The sequence below is a fragment of the Sciurus vulgaris genome (genome assembly GCF_902686455.1).
Source record: "Sciurus vulgaris genome assembly, chromosome: 10".
NCBI classification, from domain to species: Eukaryota; Metazoa; Chordata; class Mammalia; order Rodentia; family Sciuridae; genus Sciurus; species Sciurus vulgaris.
Window position 1 is genome coordinate 122,026,178 of NC_136470.1, and position 16,339 is coordinate 122,042,516.

General features: G+C 50.1%; 1 protein-coding gene across 2 annotated transcripts in view; it reads right to left on the reverse strand.

Moving 5' to 3' along the window:
- Positions 1-10,506: 10,506 nt before the first annotated feature.
- Positions 10,507-16,339, reverse strand: part of KY (kyphoscoliosis peptidase) — a 47,938-nt gene continuing 42,105 nt past the window's right edge. For both annotated transcript variants that reach the window (XM_079101064.1, XM_079101063.1), the window contains one exon: positions 10,507-14,937. In XM_079101064.1, coding sequence (XP_078957190.1) covers positions 14,042-14,937 — 896 coding nt within the window. In that variant the 3' untranslated portion in view covers positions 10,507-14,041. The remainder of the gene's footprint in view (positions 14,938-16,339) is intronic.

The following is a 16,339-nucleotide window of genomic DNA, read 5'->3' on the forward strand; positions in this document are numbered from 1 at the left end:
GTCTGGATGCAGAGAGCACAGCGTCCTCTGCCTGAAGTGGGGTGGGTCTGATTCAGCTTTTCACCACATGGGAGCCACTGTCGTTCTGCCTCTGCCAAGTTTCTGCTCTCCGGTCACTGGAGCCCCTTCTCTCCTGCCACAGGGCATGCAGCAACACAGCTGGCGGAAGCAGGTGGCAATCGTCCTAGCCACCTGCTTCCAGGCCTTGTACTGCCCTGTGGAGGTATCTTTGGAGGAATGGCTGGGCTTCTGAGATGCAGGGGCAGGCTCTGGGGCTATGCGGAGTGCGGGGGTCCTTGCGAGCAGCAAACGGAGATCAGTGCCAGGCAGGCTGGCCCTTCTGAGGTCCTTCTGCCCTGTCTGTGGGGCCTCTGCAGGAAGCCGATGTTCACTGGGCAAGGGGAAGGTGTGAAGGGCAGCCTCGCTTGGGAGGATGGAGCCATCGGAAGGGTGTGATCCAACCTCCAGTTTCACAGGCCTCCCCTTGACCACATAGCCTGCCCCCTGGCTTAGTTGGTGCTGAAGGATCAGGTAGGCGGCTGCTGCATCATCAAACTTTCCACCAGTCAGAGACACCCAGGTCTCCTACGGGCTGTGATCCATGTCCAACAGGGCTGCCATTATGGCGGGGTCTGAAGCCTCCTCACCCTCCATCAGTCATGCGTGCTGAAGGGTTTGCTCTACTGTAGGTACTGCGTGGGGTCCGTGGTCAGCAAGTTACTGATGAGCATTTGTGCTTGGGGAGGAACATGGTTAGGAATGTGATACCTTCCCTCCTGGATCTGCCTCGCCATCTCCGAAGGGAAGATCGTCCTAAATGGGCATTGTCCTGTCAACATGTAAAACAGAATGACGCCCAGACTCCACAAGTCCGCTGGGGGGGGGCGGGCCCTCATATTTTCGGTGCAGGATAATTTCAGGAGCAAGGTAGATGGGAGTGCCATAGCACATGCGCAGCTTCTGTCCAGCCCTGACCCTCAGGCTGAGGCCAAAGTCGATGAGTTTGCAGTTACCACCCGCGTCCACCACAGTGTTCAGCAACTTCAGGTCTAGGTGCACCATGCCTTTGCCGTGGCAGTAGCCCACCGCACCCGCGATCTGCCGGAACACTCTCTGAGCTGCCTCCTCCTCCTGCGTGCCCGGGGACGGGATGTGGTGGAAAAGCCAACCCCAACCGCGTGCTCCATCACCAAGTAGACGTAGTCACGGTTTCCATAACCTGAAATAGCTGGATCACGTTGGGGAGGTCCAGCCACTTCACCTCGGTTTGGAGGGCCACTTTCTCCTTTACCTTGGGCAGAACTTTCACTGCCACCTCTGCCCCGGTGAGGAGATGGCGGGCTACCTGCACCTGGGCACACCCGCCACACCCAGTGGTCCTCAGGACCTCATAATGGTCCTGGAAGACCATCTCTTTGCAGGAGCTGGGCTCCTGTAATGCTTCAATAGTCTGACCACGCTGGCTACGCATCCTGAGCAGGAACCCCAAATAAGGATGCTAGCTAAAAAGAAAAAAATTACAAACAAAAACAACAAACCAAAATCAAAAACAAAACAAAACAAAAAAACCCAAATCAAAAAAACCGATATCCAAAGACCACAACCACCAACCACCAACCACCAAACGCTCCATTATCTGGGAGTCTGACAGGTCACCACCAAGATCTTCCTATACTTAATGGACAAAAACCCAGCCACAGCCACCCTCTTTTATACCATTGTGTGTTTCCCTCACAATGGCTCCTTGTGAGGTCAGAGCAAGAAATGGCCCAGTCACAGGTGGCCATAACCCCCAGTGGTCATCTCACTAGTGGGCCTCCAGGACCTTTCCCACTTTCAGAAAAAGAACACGAATTAACTCTGGAAACTTTTCGCTTTTGGGTAGTAGAGACCAATGTTTGCTTGTTGAGAAATTAAAATTCGTACAATATTTTCATTGACTTTTCATTTTAAGTTTAAGAATCTAAAATAACATTTGACTTTGGGAGACCTCAACATGTCTATACTCAAGGTACCCCATCCTATTTTCTTCCAACTCCAAATAATTGTTACCAAAAGGATAGTAGCAGCTCACTCACATGGTGACACTATGCCAAAATGCTTTGTTCCCTAAGACATGTGCAGCATGGTGCTAACACCTGTGGGCGCGAGAGGGAGGAAGGGTTTGTCTTAATTTCCCCATAAAGTACTCATTGAATATCTCAGTAGAAACCCTGAAATCCAAAATGCATTGGGTGGATACATTCAATGTCACAAAGGAGAAAATGTGAAGGCCAAAAATGCTGGAATCAGCTAAAATGATCTTCAACTATGTTATTTATTAACAGAAATTAACTTCACCCATTTCTTTTGACCTCTCTTCTTCCTGCCAACAGGGTAGAGCTGGAGTCTGCAGTCCATTGACCAATATGGATAACTGAATGAAATAATGATATGGAAGAACATTTCTCGTGTGTTCTTAGAAGTATCTGTCATGGTGTCATGGGCTTGCCCTTTTATGTGTTACATCTCATGGCAGTTCATAGACTCTTCCCTGAGAGAATCTAAATAAGATATATGCCTTGGGAATGCATATCATTTTTAAAGTCAACCATTTGGTGGATAGAATAAAAAGAAGAAAGCTTTCCTGCCACTTTAAGTGCAGCCAGGATTCTGTTCCTTGCCTTGTAGTTGTGTGGTTGATTGGGAGCTGAGGTTCACTGCACATTGCCTGGCACCTTGAGTGTACCTTAGTGCAGATTCCTGCTCTTGCAGTGGCGTTTGCTCAACAGGAACTAAAGCAGAAGCTCACATTATTATTACCACGTAAATATTGACATATAGTCGACCGTGATTACATTTAGTTTGTTGTACACATTTTCTCCATGGAGTTAGCATTTCCCTAGTTTTCTGCATACCTTTCACCAAACAGTTCTCCAAACTCTCCAATGACACTCTAAAATTCCCTCCATAATGCCCACTGCATCAGGCGACCACATACGGGTGCCATTTTATTTTCCCTGTGGTGTGTCTCCTGGACCAGTCTGCCCTGCTCTCCCTGGACTGTGCTCCTCTTGCTCACTGACAACTGTTCTCTAGATACCTCTCATTTCCATTCTCCTGGGAATTCCCTGTGTCCCTCCCCTGTGTAGGCGCTTCCTGGTCCTGAGTGGACCTTCTTGGTCTGCATTCCTCATTAGGTAAAGTACTCCATGGCTCATGGAAGGTAGATTTTCTTTGGGACTTGGAGGGTTTCTAAACATTTTTATTCCATTCTCACCCTTGATTGAGATTTTGGCACAGGCTAGAACTCCAGGTTGGAAATCATTTTCCTGCGGGGTGTTGAAGGCATGACCTCATGGTTTTCTCACTTCTGTGCTGCTGTGAAGCATGAAGCCATTCTGATTCCTGCCCCTTGGCATGCAGCTTGTTTTATTTCTACTCTGGAGGACTTACTTGTCTCCAGTGCTCTGAAATTCATAATCATGAGCTTTTTTTTAAAATTTATTTTTATTGTAAACAAATGAGATACATGTCGTTTCTGTTTGCACATGGAGTAACAGCATACCATTTGCCTAATCATACATTTACATAGGGTAATGGTGTTTGATTCATTCTGTTATTTTTTTCCTCACCCCCCACCCCTCCCACCCCTCTTTTCCCTCTATACAGTCCCTCCTTCCTCCATTCTTGCCCCCCTCCACCCCCCAATATGTGTCATCATCTGCTTATCAGTGAGATCATTTGCCCTTTGGATTTTTGAGATTGGCTTATCTCACTTAGCATTAATCATGAGCTTTGAATGGGTCTGTTTTCATTCATTTCTCTCTCTGTGCCACGTAATCATGGGAAATTTAATTGACAGACATCTTCAAGAATTCAGTCCTCCCCCGTTCCTGGCACAGACTGGGCACCATGACAGTTCACTGGGACCATCATTTTCTTCCTGGAATTGCTCTCCTTTGAAATCAGACGTTTTCCTCAAGTCTGGGAATATTTGGAGGTCCTTCCATTTTTAAGAGTGAGATACTAAAACCCTGTGTTGAGCACCTGTGACTGGGTAATGAACTCTCTCCGAGGGAGAACAAGGAGGAAGCCGTGATGCTTTTCTGTCCTAATGCTTAGCGTGTGGAAGACAGGATTTCTGTGTTGAGTTAGAGGCTGAAATCATTGACTGGCATGATTTTATGAAGGTTTTGACACCTTTGGATCCTTTAGGGAACAGCACGTCAATATCATCATCATAATGCTGATGGCGACTCACAGGAAGGTGACTGGCGATTTGGAGTACTTACCTTTGGGAGGGACTTTTTTGGTCATTGTATCACTATTAACTCATTAAATCCCTGTAAGAAACTTACATGGTAGGTGTAATGATTATCCCCACTTTATGGGTGAAGAGACCAAGATCAGAAACTTGCCAGAGTCAGGTGCGGTTGGCAGAGCTGGGGTAGGACCTGGAAGACCTGCTTTGGGGCCTGCGTCCTTCACCTTCGCTCTGTCCTGTCTGTTGGCAAACAGGGTCTGCGTCACAGGACTGCCTTAGCTGGAACTCTGCAAGGAGGGTCCCCAGCTAGCTAAAAAGCTTCCCTAAGTCAATCGATGTTTATAGAGGGACACTTGAGGCTTCAATCATACATTAATGGCTCCTGACTGCACAAGACAGCTTTCAGTCAAACGAGACCAGCGACTAAGAGGCCATCTTTCCAGAAAGAAGCCCATTGGCTTCTTTCCTAAATGGACTTTTAACACTCTGGTTGAGCTTTAAAAAACATCAAGTGAAGCTTTTATTGCCAGCGGCTTCCCTCCCACGATCAGGTTAACAGGTTCGCTCCACTGAGTTTTCCTGGGCGGTGGAGAAGGGGATCTGATACTTATGACTGGGATCCACATTTGCCCCAGTCCCAGGGGTGGGACTGCAAAGAACAAGGGGGAAGAGGTGGCCTCCACGTGCCTCCTTTTACTTCCTGTTTTAATGATGCAACAAAATGATCAATGTTAACTTTCAGGTCTCCTTGGTGTTCACACATATATCCAAATATGAATAACTGCAGTGTTCACCAGGCACTTCACAATCTCACAGTCATTTCCTTTTAAATAAAGCTTCCTCATTTTCTCTACCAATGTCCTCTGCTCCTGTCGGGCCTGCCAGGGGTCCCTCACTCCTATTATTCACTATTCACTCATCACATAGCTCGATTGTGCTTGGCCATTCCTAGCCGTGGCTGGCCTTCTGTCCTCATGTCCCAAGCCTCTCCACAGTTGTCCCTGCCACCCTGGAGGGGAGTGTCCCAGCTTTGGTCCCTCCACATCCAGAGCGAAATGATGGCTGATTCCTTATGTCACAGAGGCAGTCAGCCGTCCCCTGATGGATTCAAAGCGTCTCGGCTCAGGGCAGGTGGATTCCCTAGGAAGGAGGGCTCTCCTCTCTGCTCATGGCTTGCCCAAGCCCTGATTGTTTCCCGGAGGCAAACACCATGAGCCTTCCCAGCCAGGCGGCCATCTCTCTCTTCCTGTAAACACACATTCCCCACAGGGACAAAGTAGCTCACCGCGGCGCATCTACTTCTTTAGTTAGTTGGGAAAAAGAAGGAGATGACAGTTTCGGATCTTTTAACTCAACAGGCTTTTCAGTGGATGGCCATGTAAATAACCCAGTGATTTATGATTTCATTTTGGAAATGACAGATCAATACACACTTCGAAGTAGTGATCTCTTCTTCTCCAGGTACGGAAGCAGGTGGGCTCAGGCTTCCTCCTGGAGTGGACACCTGGGAGCTTCTGGGTGCTCAGGTGGGGATGCCCACCGACTCCTCCTGGAGTCCAGAGGGGTTAGGAGGCCGCAGGAGCATCCTGGGACCTGTGGTTCGGCACTGACTAGTAACAGAGTGCCGGCTTGCTGGAGCCCTGCTCCCCACTGGTCTGCATAATCCCCTTCCTTAGGATCTCAGCCCTGATTTGGCTGCCTGCAAGTCAGGAATGGCCAAGGCGGCACACCCCGCCCTTCCGCCCAGATCTACCACCCCTGCTCATCACCACACTCTTTCCTGCTGAGCCCGGATGTGGCCTCAGAATCCTTCTGAACCCAGTGCTGAACAGCTAGACAGCTGGCTGGAGAGGTGACATCCCTTCGTGGACCCTGTCCAGGCTTCCTTCTCATTCTCAAGCCCGCCAAGCTCAGCTTCCCCTGGATACACCAAGCACCTCCTAGCTCTTTGCTCTTTAATACTCAGCCCAAGCTGCTGCTTTTATTCTTTTTTTTCTTTTTGTTCTGGGGATTTAACCCAGAGGCAATTTACCACTTAGCTACATCTCCAGTCCCTTTTTAATTTTTTATTTTGATACAGGGTCTTCCTAAGTTGTTTAGGGCCTTGCTAAGTTGCTGAGGCTGGCCTCCAACTTGCAATCCTCCTGCCTCAACCTCCTGGGTTGCTGGGATTACAGGTGTGAGCCACAACCATGTTCAGAGAAACCATGAGCTTTGAGTGTTCACTTGAGCGTTGTTTTTTAAATATCAACCGCCTTGGAGGTAGTCCCACCTGCTCAAGCTTTACCAGTAGAAGATACTCAAGCCTTCTGGCCCTAATTAGATAAAGCTTTGCCATTTTTCAGCCCTTTCCTAAGATAACAGGTTCTGTTAGAAATTGTATTGTTTTGTTGTTTTTGAGAAAGATTTATTGAGCTCTGGGATGGGGATGGGATCAGCAGGTACCCTTAGCTATATTTGTGTGTTACTTTGGGTTAAGCAGAAGTATCGAGTTCAGGTTATAGAATCTCCTTTGAATGGGGCAGGAACCAAAATTAAATAAAGGAAAGGCAATTCCATAGGCCCATTCACGGTCAAAGCCCTTGACCACCCTCTGCCATCCACCTCTGTGGGCAGGGTGACCACTCTTTTCTTGTCACACTGGAGTCCCGTATGAAAGCCACTTTCTGCAGAGTAAACCTGTGCTATCCTTTAAAGACTCATAGATAAGTTTTGGCAGTGGGCTGGGTAGAGGGTCCCTCCATTCCTTGAAGAGCACCATTAACTAACTCTCCCTTAGTCTTCTCCAGGGTGATTATTTCAGGTCCTCCCTCCACCTTCCTGGGGTTGTGGTCCCCCATCTGAGAGAGTCCTGGTTCAGGCTGTGGCATCCAGAGCTGAGCAAAATGCTCCAGGGCCAGTCCTGGTAAAACGGGAAAACAGTTTGGCAGATGCTTAGTGAATGGCCGCTGGGCTCAGGCACTTCCCTGGCTCTGTCTTCACATTCGTTCTCAGTTTTCCCAGTGAAACTCTTGCCAAGCTTTTCCAAAAATCTTACTTTATGTCAGGAAGGAGATTCAAGGTAAATGTGTTCAAGGAATTTGTTATGGATGTGAGGTGTCCCCCAAAAGCTCATGGGGGAGACAATGCAAGAAGGTCAGAGGAGAAATGATTGGGCTGTGAGAGTCTTAACCCCATCAGTGAATTAACCCCCTGATAGGGATGAACTGAGTGGTAACAGAAGTGGTGGGGTGTGGCTGGAGGAGGTGGGACTTGGGGGCGTGGCTTTGGGTATATATTTGTATCTGAGAGTAGAAACTCTGTGCTTCCTGATCATCATGTGAGCTGGTTCCCTTTGCCACTCTTCCACCGTAATGTCCTGCCTCACCTTGAGCCCCAAGAAATGAGCTGACCTTTTATGAACTGAGACCTCCGAAACCATGAGCCCTCAAATACACTTTCCTCCTTTAAAATTGTTCTGGTCAGATCCTCGAGGCACAGCAGCGAAGCAGCTGGCTCGAACAGAATTGACCCAGCGGGCAGAACCTCCCAGCGTCCTGTCATTCCAGACTTCTGCACAAAGAGGAGCCGCAGGGGATGCGAACACGCAGGACGTGCAGACACTTCCCCATGGGGCTGTGTGGTGGAGGGCTGCTGGAGGTCGCATGGAAGTGGTGGGGATGGCCCAGTCCCTGAAGGCCAGGCATGGCCTCTCCACCACAGAGGAAGGGAACGGTGTCAGCATGACAGGGAACAGCATGTGCTAATGCAGGGTGGCATGAGGGTCTGTGGCTGTCGGGCATCTCGCAGTTGACTGACTATTCTAAGTCAAGAGAGGCTAAGTTGACAAAGCACGGTGAGGCCAGAGTAGGGGCTGAGCCTCACTCTCGTGCAATGGGGAGCAACTGGAATGTTTGGGGTAAGGATGTCACGTGGGCAGATCCTTCTGGCTGTAGTATTGAGGCTCTCCTGGGTGATGGGGGCGAGAGGTCAAGGGGGAGAAGTAGGGAAGAGGCTGCTTTCTGCCCAACTAGTCCATTGGACCTTGAAGGTGGGCTCCCGGAGGGGGCTTTCCTCCAGTGCAGAGGTTCTGGAAAGAACTTGCCGATCAGCTGTCCCAGCTGTGGGCTGCGGCTACTGAGGGCCTCCAGCTGTTCATGCCTCAGGGCCTGCCTTAGCTTTTGAGCAGAGGCTACCTTCTACCTAGGCAGCCCCAGCCAGGGGCTGGGCATGTTGGTCATTTTCGCTCTGTTCGAGACTCTTCTAACAGGAGATCTATGCTCTGGGGCTCCAGGTTGGGTTCGTTGGGACTGGGTGAGCTTCACACCACCATCTGAGGTGCTCTCTCCCTGGTCCTGCTCCCTCCCCTTTGATCTGTTGTAGGTATTATTCTTTAACACCATTTGCATTTCTACCTCTCTCAGCATCCAGCTCCCAGGGGCCGGACTGGTGCACCTAAACACGTGCTCAGTACTGTTGTTGATTCCAGAGGTCTGCAGGGGCAGGACCGCTGGGCCACGGGTGTGGATAACTTGATTTTCAAGGTGTAGCCTGTTCACCTGCAGGCAGGGTTCCCTTCTGGGGCTCTGTCACCGTTCCATGCTGTACGCCCCCACCCAGGAGTAAGGACCTAAGTACAGAGTCTATTTAGAGAAAAAGCAGAAGACTCGGGTTTTTCCTGGCTCCCCTGTTGAAACAAATTTTTCTTGAAGTCCTACCTTTTCTATCAGTGCCTGACCTAAATAATGCCTTCTCTAGAGACAGCGAATGTCTTTCTGGAAGACTTTCATGAAAACTTGTTTCAACACAGCCCAGTTGGCTGGTGTTCCCATGAGAGGCCACATAGATGGAAAGGGAACAGGTGGAGTTCATCTCATCACAGGGGGTGACCAAATGGCATGACTGAGACAGCAGGAGGACCCGGACTATGGCAGGCTGGGGGACTGCAAGTTGGGGGAGGGGAGGCAGGGGAGGGGGAGAGGAGGTCAGATGGGAGGTGCCTCCATAATGGATCAGATTCCATCACCAGGGGATGAAGGAGTCATTGGTAACCCCCATGATTTTGACTTAGGTATCTGGGTAGATAAGGATGCATTTACTGAGTTGGGGGGTGCAGCAAGGGTGGGAGGTAATCTGGGGGAGAGAGTGACTTCCGTTCTGCATCTTTTCACTTGGAGATGGCTAGGCAAGGTTCAAAAGAGAGAGAGCCCAAGTGTCTTTCAGTTTTCTTTAGTTCTACATGCAAAATCAGAGAGGACCAGCATCCTGTCAGGGGCTGTTGCTTCCCCTGGTTCCTCTGCTGGGCTCTCTCCAGCCCCTTGCCCTCAGGCAAGAGAGGGGCCAGCAGCACAGTCTGCTGGGGGCTTGCAGAGCAGGCTCTTAACCCAGCGGGGCCCTTCAGATGTTCCGCAGCTGACAACCCCAGGCCCGGCGCCTGCCAGCATCTGTTCACACAGACACAGCTTCACAAACTCTCCGGACTGGAAGAGCCGTTGGAGGTCATATATTCCAGCCTCTGGGTTGGCATTTTCAAACTGCCTGGATAATTTAAGAGTTCTTCCTTCTCTTGTGCGTAGTCCATTTCTTCTGTCTGCCCCCGAATATATTGTTAAAGACATGGTCCACCTGTGGGCCTCACTCCCAAGGAGAAGTGTGCTTGCTGTGTCTCATTCTTGTGACTCTAGCAGCAAGGAACACAGCAAGCCCAGATCTGGGAACACAAGTTCTTTTTGTCCTTCACACTACTGCTACGAGAATGGTCTCCATGGTTACAGCAGCTTCTCAGAGGTGTCTAGATTTTCATTTTCTATATTCTCCTAAATGTCTAATTTATGAATAATCTGTTTAGGTAACCCACTGGAAAGTTCCTGCATGTATATGAATATTGAGAAATATATATTACGTATTCAAAACCAAAAAAAGTAGGTCGACAGGCATTTTTGGTATATATATTTTTTTCTCCCACTATAAAAAGAAATTTGGATTGACTTAAAAAATTTCAAGTTAAACAAGATTCAATGAAAGAAACATTGCCTTCATGTTCTTCAAAGGCACATAAGCCAAAGAGGGGTAGGAGCTAACCTAATTATGTTTTCTTTAATGTGGAATAGTTATTTGCCTGACATTTGATTTGCATTCACCATCACATTCAAATGGCTGGGACATTGATTTTTTTTTCCTCCTGTTTCCTTTGAACATGAAAGTGTTTTTCTTGTTTTTTTAAATTTTTTCCCCTTATGAGCACCATGATAAGAATGGATCGATAATTACATTGTTGGATAAAAATGAATATAAATTTTATTGGAAAATACCAGCAACAATGTGGGGACAGCATACGCTACAGCCACCGGCCCACACAACTCAGTGCGCACGTTATGAGAAATAATCAGGTCTCCAGCTACTTATTCCAAATGAAAAGAAATGATAAGACCTCAGAGGAACCGCAGATGCACGCCACTTTGAAAACTTTGCCAATAGCGAACGATGGGGCAATACCGCGGCGGTGGGCAAACCGGCATATTGCAAGAATTAATTGGTTTAGAGAGAACCTAATCCTTCCAGTGAGCAGGGCATCTCGATCTCAGGGCCAGTGGGAAAACTTCTGCTTTTCAAGTCTTTTGAGAAGAGAATTTCACAAACTTTTTTTTGGCAACGTGTTCTTCCCACTTGACAAGAGGAAATAGTTCTTTATGTCTAGCCTGAATCCCTCATGCTTCAGTTAATCGATTTATTTCTCTTTAATCTCAGCAGGCTGTGAGGCGCTGGTCCTGGTGGAACAATGTAACATATGGGGGGACTCACAATGATCACAATTGGATGGAAACAGAGGCCAGCTGTGCTCCTGGCACTTCTGAAACAAGCTGAAAAGAAGTTAATTGCAGTTGTTGTTGTCACCCCCCCTGCCCTACCAATCCCCCACGCTCTGGATCCTGGCACCCATCCTGGGACTTTCCGGAAAATGCTCTGAGTTTGATCAGTTTCGGTGCTTCACTGGCATAGTAATGAGTAATGATCAAAGCTGCCCCATCCAGTCCTATGTCCATGGTTTCTGTTGCAAGAAGGGATTTCCCGGCAAAACACTCTTCATTTAACCACAATCTCTTCTCGCCACGCCAGGCAGTCCCTCAGCCTCCCCTCACAGCTTGCGCATGGCAAAGATGGGCTCGCTGCACACACGCGAAAACGCTGAGAAACCACGAGAAAAGCACCCAGTGATTTTAACATAAACACTCGACACTATTTTTCAAGTTTGCCTATAAAACCAGGGGATGCATTTCCTCCTCGCGGTTTGCAGCGCCGGCAGCTCCGCACCTCGACCACCAGGTGGCGCCCGTGCCATTCCACCGGCGACTGGGACTCGTGGAGCAGGAAACAAAGATGGGGATTTGAATAAAAGCCTTCAAAATGCAATCCCGAATTTCTAGCTTGAGCAGCGTGCGTGTAAAAATTCATGAAGATTGAATTTCGTTTCATGTATTTTTACTTCAGTGAAAAGAAATGCAGGTGATTTTCTGACTGCGCCTACAGCTGTGTTTACAAAGGGGGTGCCTGGTTAAACGAGGAGGGAGGGGCATGCGGATGCCCCGCGGGTGCTCTGAGAGGCGGGGCCTCCCTCCCTGGTGCTGGGGACAGCTCCTGTTTTGCTGGGTGGCATCCTCTACATGCTCTAGAAGGTAGGGCTAGCTGTGGCAACTTGCATTGCTTGCAGAGAGTGACATGAGTCACAGAAGGCACTTATTATTTTGATGAAACACAGCACACTTCTTTCAACCCATAAAATCAAAGGTCTGAGAAAAGGCTGTTTTCAGGGTGTAAAAACTCCCCTTGTTTCGCTGTGGTGGTGCACAGTGGTTAAACCTCCTGATCCTTTGTGCATTTTTCAGGCATGAGTGACACGGTGTTGGGTGGCAGACCCTGTCAGAAGATGCTGGACACAGGCCAGGTCATCTCAGCCTCCCAGGGAGGATCCATCTGGTGGAAGTTGGGCACCTTGTAAGGAGGCTCTGGGCCAGGTCCATGCTGGGTGGCAGTGGGAACCTAAGTGGGAGGGGCCTCAGGGATGGTGGATTGGAGTGTTGGGAGCCAGGAACTTCGGACAGGCCTGGGCAGGGGAGGCTGCTGCCCTCTAGCAGGTCGCCCACCCTGAGCTCTGGATGTCTGTGACTGGGCCCCTGGGTTCACCTCTGTAGCCCCAACATCTGGCACAGTGCCTGGCACTTACCAAGTGCCCCATGAGCATTTGTGAAATCCACACCCATGGGGATGAAGGCAAAGGACCTATGAGCATCCCCTTCCTGGCTGGCTGTGGCTGCTGCTCAGCCTTGGGGCATGTGAAGCGACCATCAAGGATTGGTGTCAGGTAGTGTCAGCTCTCAGGGACTGGGCTTCTGAGAGAGACAGGAGCAGCAGAGTCGAAGAACCCAAGAGTGTGTCCAGTGCCGGAACTACATTGTAGTGGCCTCATGGGGTCTTTCTCTGTCCTTCTCTCCCTGGTGCTTTGCTGGAACCAACTTTTCCTCTGTTGCCATGACAATGTCAGCCTCAGTCACTGCTGAGGGTCAGCTGGGCAGCTGGACCTGCTGGGACAGACCTGAGCAAGCTAGGGGCCCTGAACTGTCCCCCAGAGAAGACAGGATTGGCGAAGGAGACAGGTGTGTGTCTCATCTCAACGAAAGATAGGAAAATGGCGTAAAACTTTTTCTAAGGTAAAGAACAAAAACTGCTCCCAGGGCAAGTAGAGGTGCCCCCAGCAGAGTTGAAGAACCCAAGAGTTCAGCAAGGACTGAACTCTGGCTGTGCGGTGGGGACTCTGGGGCAGGAAGCAGCCTGTTACCACCTGAGTCTCCTGGGCACTGCTGATGTAACCTAACTACTCGCTCACCCTATCTCCCTACCCAAGCACTGGTCTCTACTTACCATTACCAGCAAGGTTCCCAAAAGACCCAGCAGGCCTCGGGGGGCTTCCTGGGAAGGTAAGGCAGGAACCTGAGGCGCAGGCTCAAGAGGGCTGGGAGCAGCCCCAGGCCTTAGGCCAGATCATCTGCCCCAAGTGCTCATCAGGAGCCTCAAGTCAGGCCTCTCATAGCCTCAGACTCAGGGTTGCAGAATTGCAAAGCCATCTTTCCATCCTCCCGTCCCTGCCCAGACACCCATGCTGTGCTGCTCTTTGTTCTCTGTCACATTCTTGACTACTGGCTGGGACTGAGGAAGCATAGCCTCTGGCCAGTTGGGAGTTGGGTACCTTCCTTTCCACACCTTCTTTATGCCAGGGCTCTTGAAGAGCAAGAAGTGGTAAATGAAGAGGCAGCGGGAAGTCACGAAGGTCAGACCCAACACTCCCTGGTCCGGGAGCTGTGGAGAAACACTGTGTGCTACTTGGAAGGGGTTCCACGATTCGGGGTGACAACCTGCAAATCCTGCTCCTCTGGGGCCTGGAGGAGAGTTCTCTAAGTATTATGCAGAAAGCTTACAGCCTGGACCATAGCCATGCTGTCCCACAGCAGCCCTGCGACAACAACGGTAGCGTTAACACAAGAAGGGGGCATGGGGCACGGGGTTACAGTTCACAGGACCTTGGATTTACATAGCACCGTTATATTCTAAAAGGCCTTTGCCTCGGTCCCTTCAGCGGTGGCCCCACTGAGGGAAGAAGCCTTTAGAACACAAATATCTCAGCACCTGCAGCAGAGCAGGGAAACCGAGGCAGAGGCCTAGAAGTGATTTTGTGCAGACTCAGTGGTGTCCAGGGCTCTCTGCACTTCCCCCCCGGCAGGGCTGGCCAGGGCCCTTGGAGGGGTGTGAGTGGGGTGCAGGCCCTCACTGGGTGTTTACTTTGTACTTCAGGATGTAGGAGTAGAAGTTGTGGTTGGCATTCTCTAGCACCATGACGTAGACTTCCTGGCAGCCGGCTGTGCTGCAGCTGCCCTCCCAGTAGCCCTCGCGGTTCAGGGTCAGGGGCCACGTGTCCTGCCCCTTCACCAGGGCTTTGGCGATCCCATGCAGCTTCAATTTGAATGGGACATTCCTGTTAGCAGGAAGCACACCGGACAGAGGCTCCAGCAGCTCATTGTCCTGCCCCCAGTTGCCAAAGCTCTCAGGGAACACCGGCCAGTTCACCTTGGTGTTGGCACAGCACAGGAGGTAATTGAAGACAAAGACATAGTTGCCTGGTTCCTGCCTTTTCTTGACAAAGATTTTGAGGGCAAATTTGCCGGCATGGGGAAGCTGGACTTTCAACTCTGTCCGCTTCTCCCGGTGCAGCTGGAAGATGTAGCGGCGCTGCGTCTCCTCAGTGATTGGGCCATCGTCTCCGTGTAGGGAAGCCAGGACGCTGATGCCCTCCTCCACACCAAAACTGATGGAGCAGCGCCCATCGCTGGTGTGGATGATGGGGTCAGGGTGGGAGGGCTTCACAATGCCCATCTGCTCGGAGAACCAGCTGGGGCCCACGGGCTGGTGAAGCTCAGCTGGCAGCTGGACACCCAGGTCCACGTAGTTGCACTTGATCGTGTATTCCAGCACTGAGCTGTAAATGTCAGAGTTGCCTTTGGCGAAGATCTGCAGCTTGTGGGTGCCCATGGTTGGAGGGTACACCTCCAGCTTCATGCCATTCTTCCTGAGGCTCAGCAGCCCATGCTCCTGTTTGCCATTGAGCATAAACATGAACAGTGTTGGGGCACAGCTCTCAATGGTGATTGTGGCCTTTCCATTCACTGTGGAGAGAAAATCAGGGGTCAGGTAAAATGGGTCCAGTGTGTGCTTGTGTGCTGGTAAATACTTAACAGTTGGCTCTCTGAGGAAAAAAACCCAAACTCTGACTTACGGTGTTTGCTCATTTCTGTGGTGTAAATATTTCATCAAGATTGACTTTAACCAATTGATGTGATGTTACTGAACATGGTATATATAAGCCAGCTGCAGCACACCACTGGAAGGGTTCCTCTACCCACTTTAGGTGGATCTTTTAGAGAGAGCTGGATCTTTTAGAGAGAGCTCAGAGCAGAGGTCTCAAGAAAACTCTGCCCCCCAACTGTATGTGCTCCTCCCACTCATTTGATCCACATTAGACGAAGGTTGCCTGGAAGCTTGGCCTGGTTCCACAGCAGGGGACAGGATCGAGGGGCAGAAAGGGCATCGTCTCCTCCAAGTCTCAGATCTCATTTTCATACCACTGCTTCCAGCATCTGTTCATTATGGCTCAACAGCTATCATGTCAACACGGTCCCTTAAAAACTAGTCAGGAGGGCTTCACTCTTGGAGACTGTGCCCAGAGGGTGGGGGTGAGGTGCCTCCACTCTCCCACTGCCTCCCCATGCTTCTCACATAGGCAAACCTGAGCCATGTTTCTGGAATGGGACCTGGAAGACACAGTGTATGCACTTGAGGGTCTTTTACATCCCCTCTTCCTCTGTCTTTTCCCTTGCCCTGATTTTTTTTTTTTTTTGGTGCTGGGAATTGAACCCAGGGCCTTGTGCTTGCAAGGCAAGCACTCTACTGACTGAGCTATCTCCCCAGCCCCTCACCCTGATATTTTTAACTCCTCTGTCCTAGTCACTGTTTTAAAGAAACAGGTTTTTGTTTTTTGCAGCCCATGAGGACTCACCTTCCTGTCCTCTCTGGCTCCCAGGACCACAGGGAGGGGCAGTGATTTCTCTGAGTCTGGCCTCACCCTCTCTGAGAAGTTGGCCTCCTGCCCCAGCCCCGGCATCCTCCTCAGCTCTATACATGGATAGAGACAGGCCATCTAATCCTAGATCACTGTGAACGCTTCCCCCAAACCTGGCCAGGCTTTGCCTTAAAGGCCCAGCTGTAAAGAAACCTGTTCTGAACCCTCAGGCAAAGCTGAGTTCTCAGGAAGCTTCTCTCCTGACCCTGGCTCTCTTCAGAGAACTCATCACAGTTGTAATTGATTATGTGAACAGTTTTGTGTAATGTCTGTTCTTGGCTGGGCTGTGAGGTCTTTGGAAAGGGCCTGTCCCATTTCCTGCCATGTTGCAGAGCCTGGTCACATTGCCTGGCCCAGCAAAGGTGCTGAATGGCTGGGAAGTCTTAAGTAAAGGACTGTCCACCCCTGGAGGTCATGGGTTGGAGCTGTGGCATTTTCCCATCCTTTCT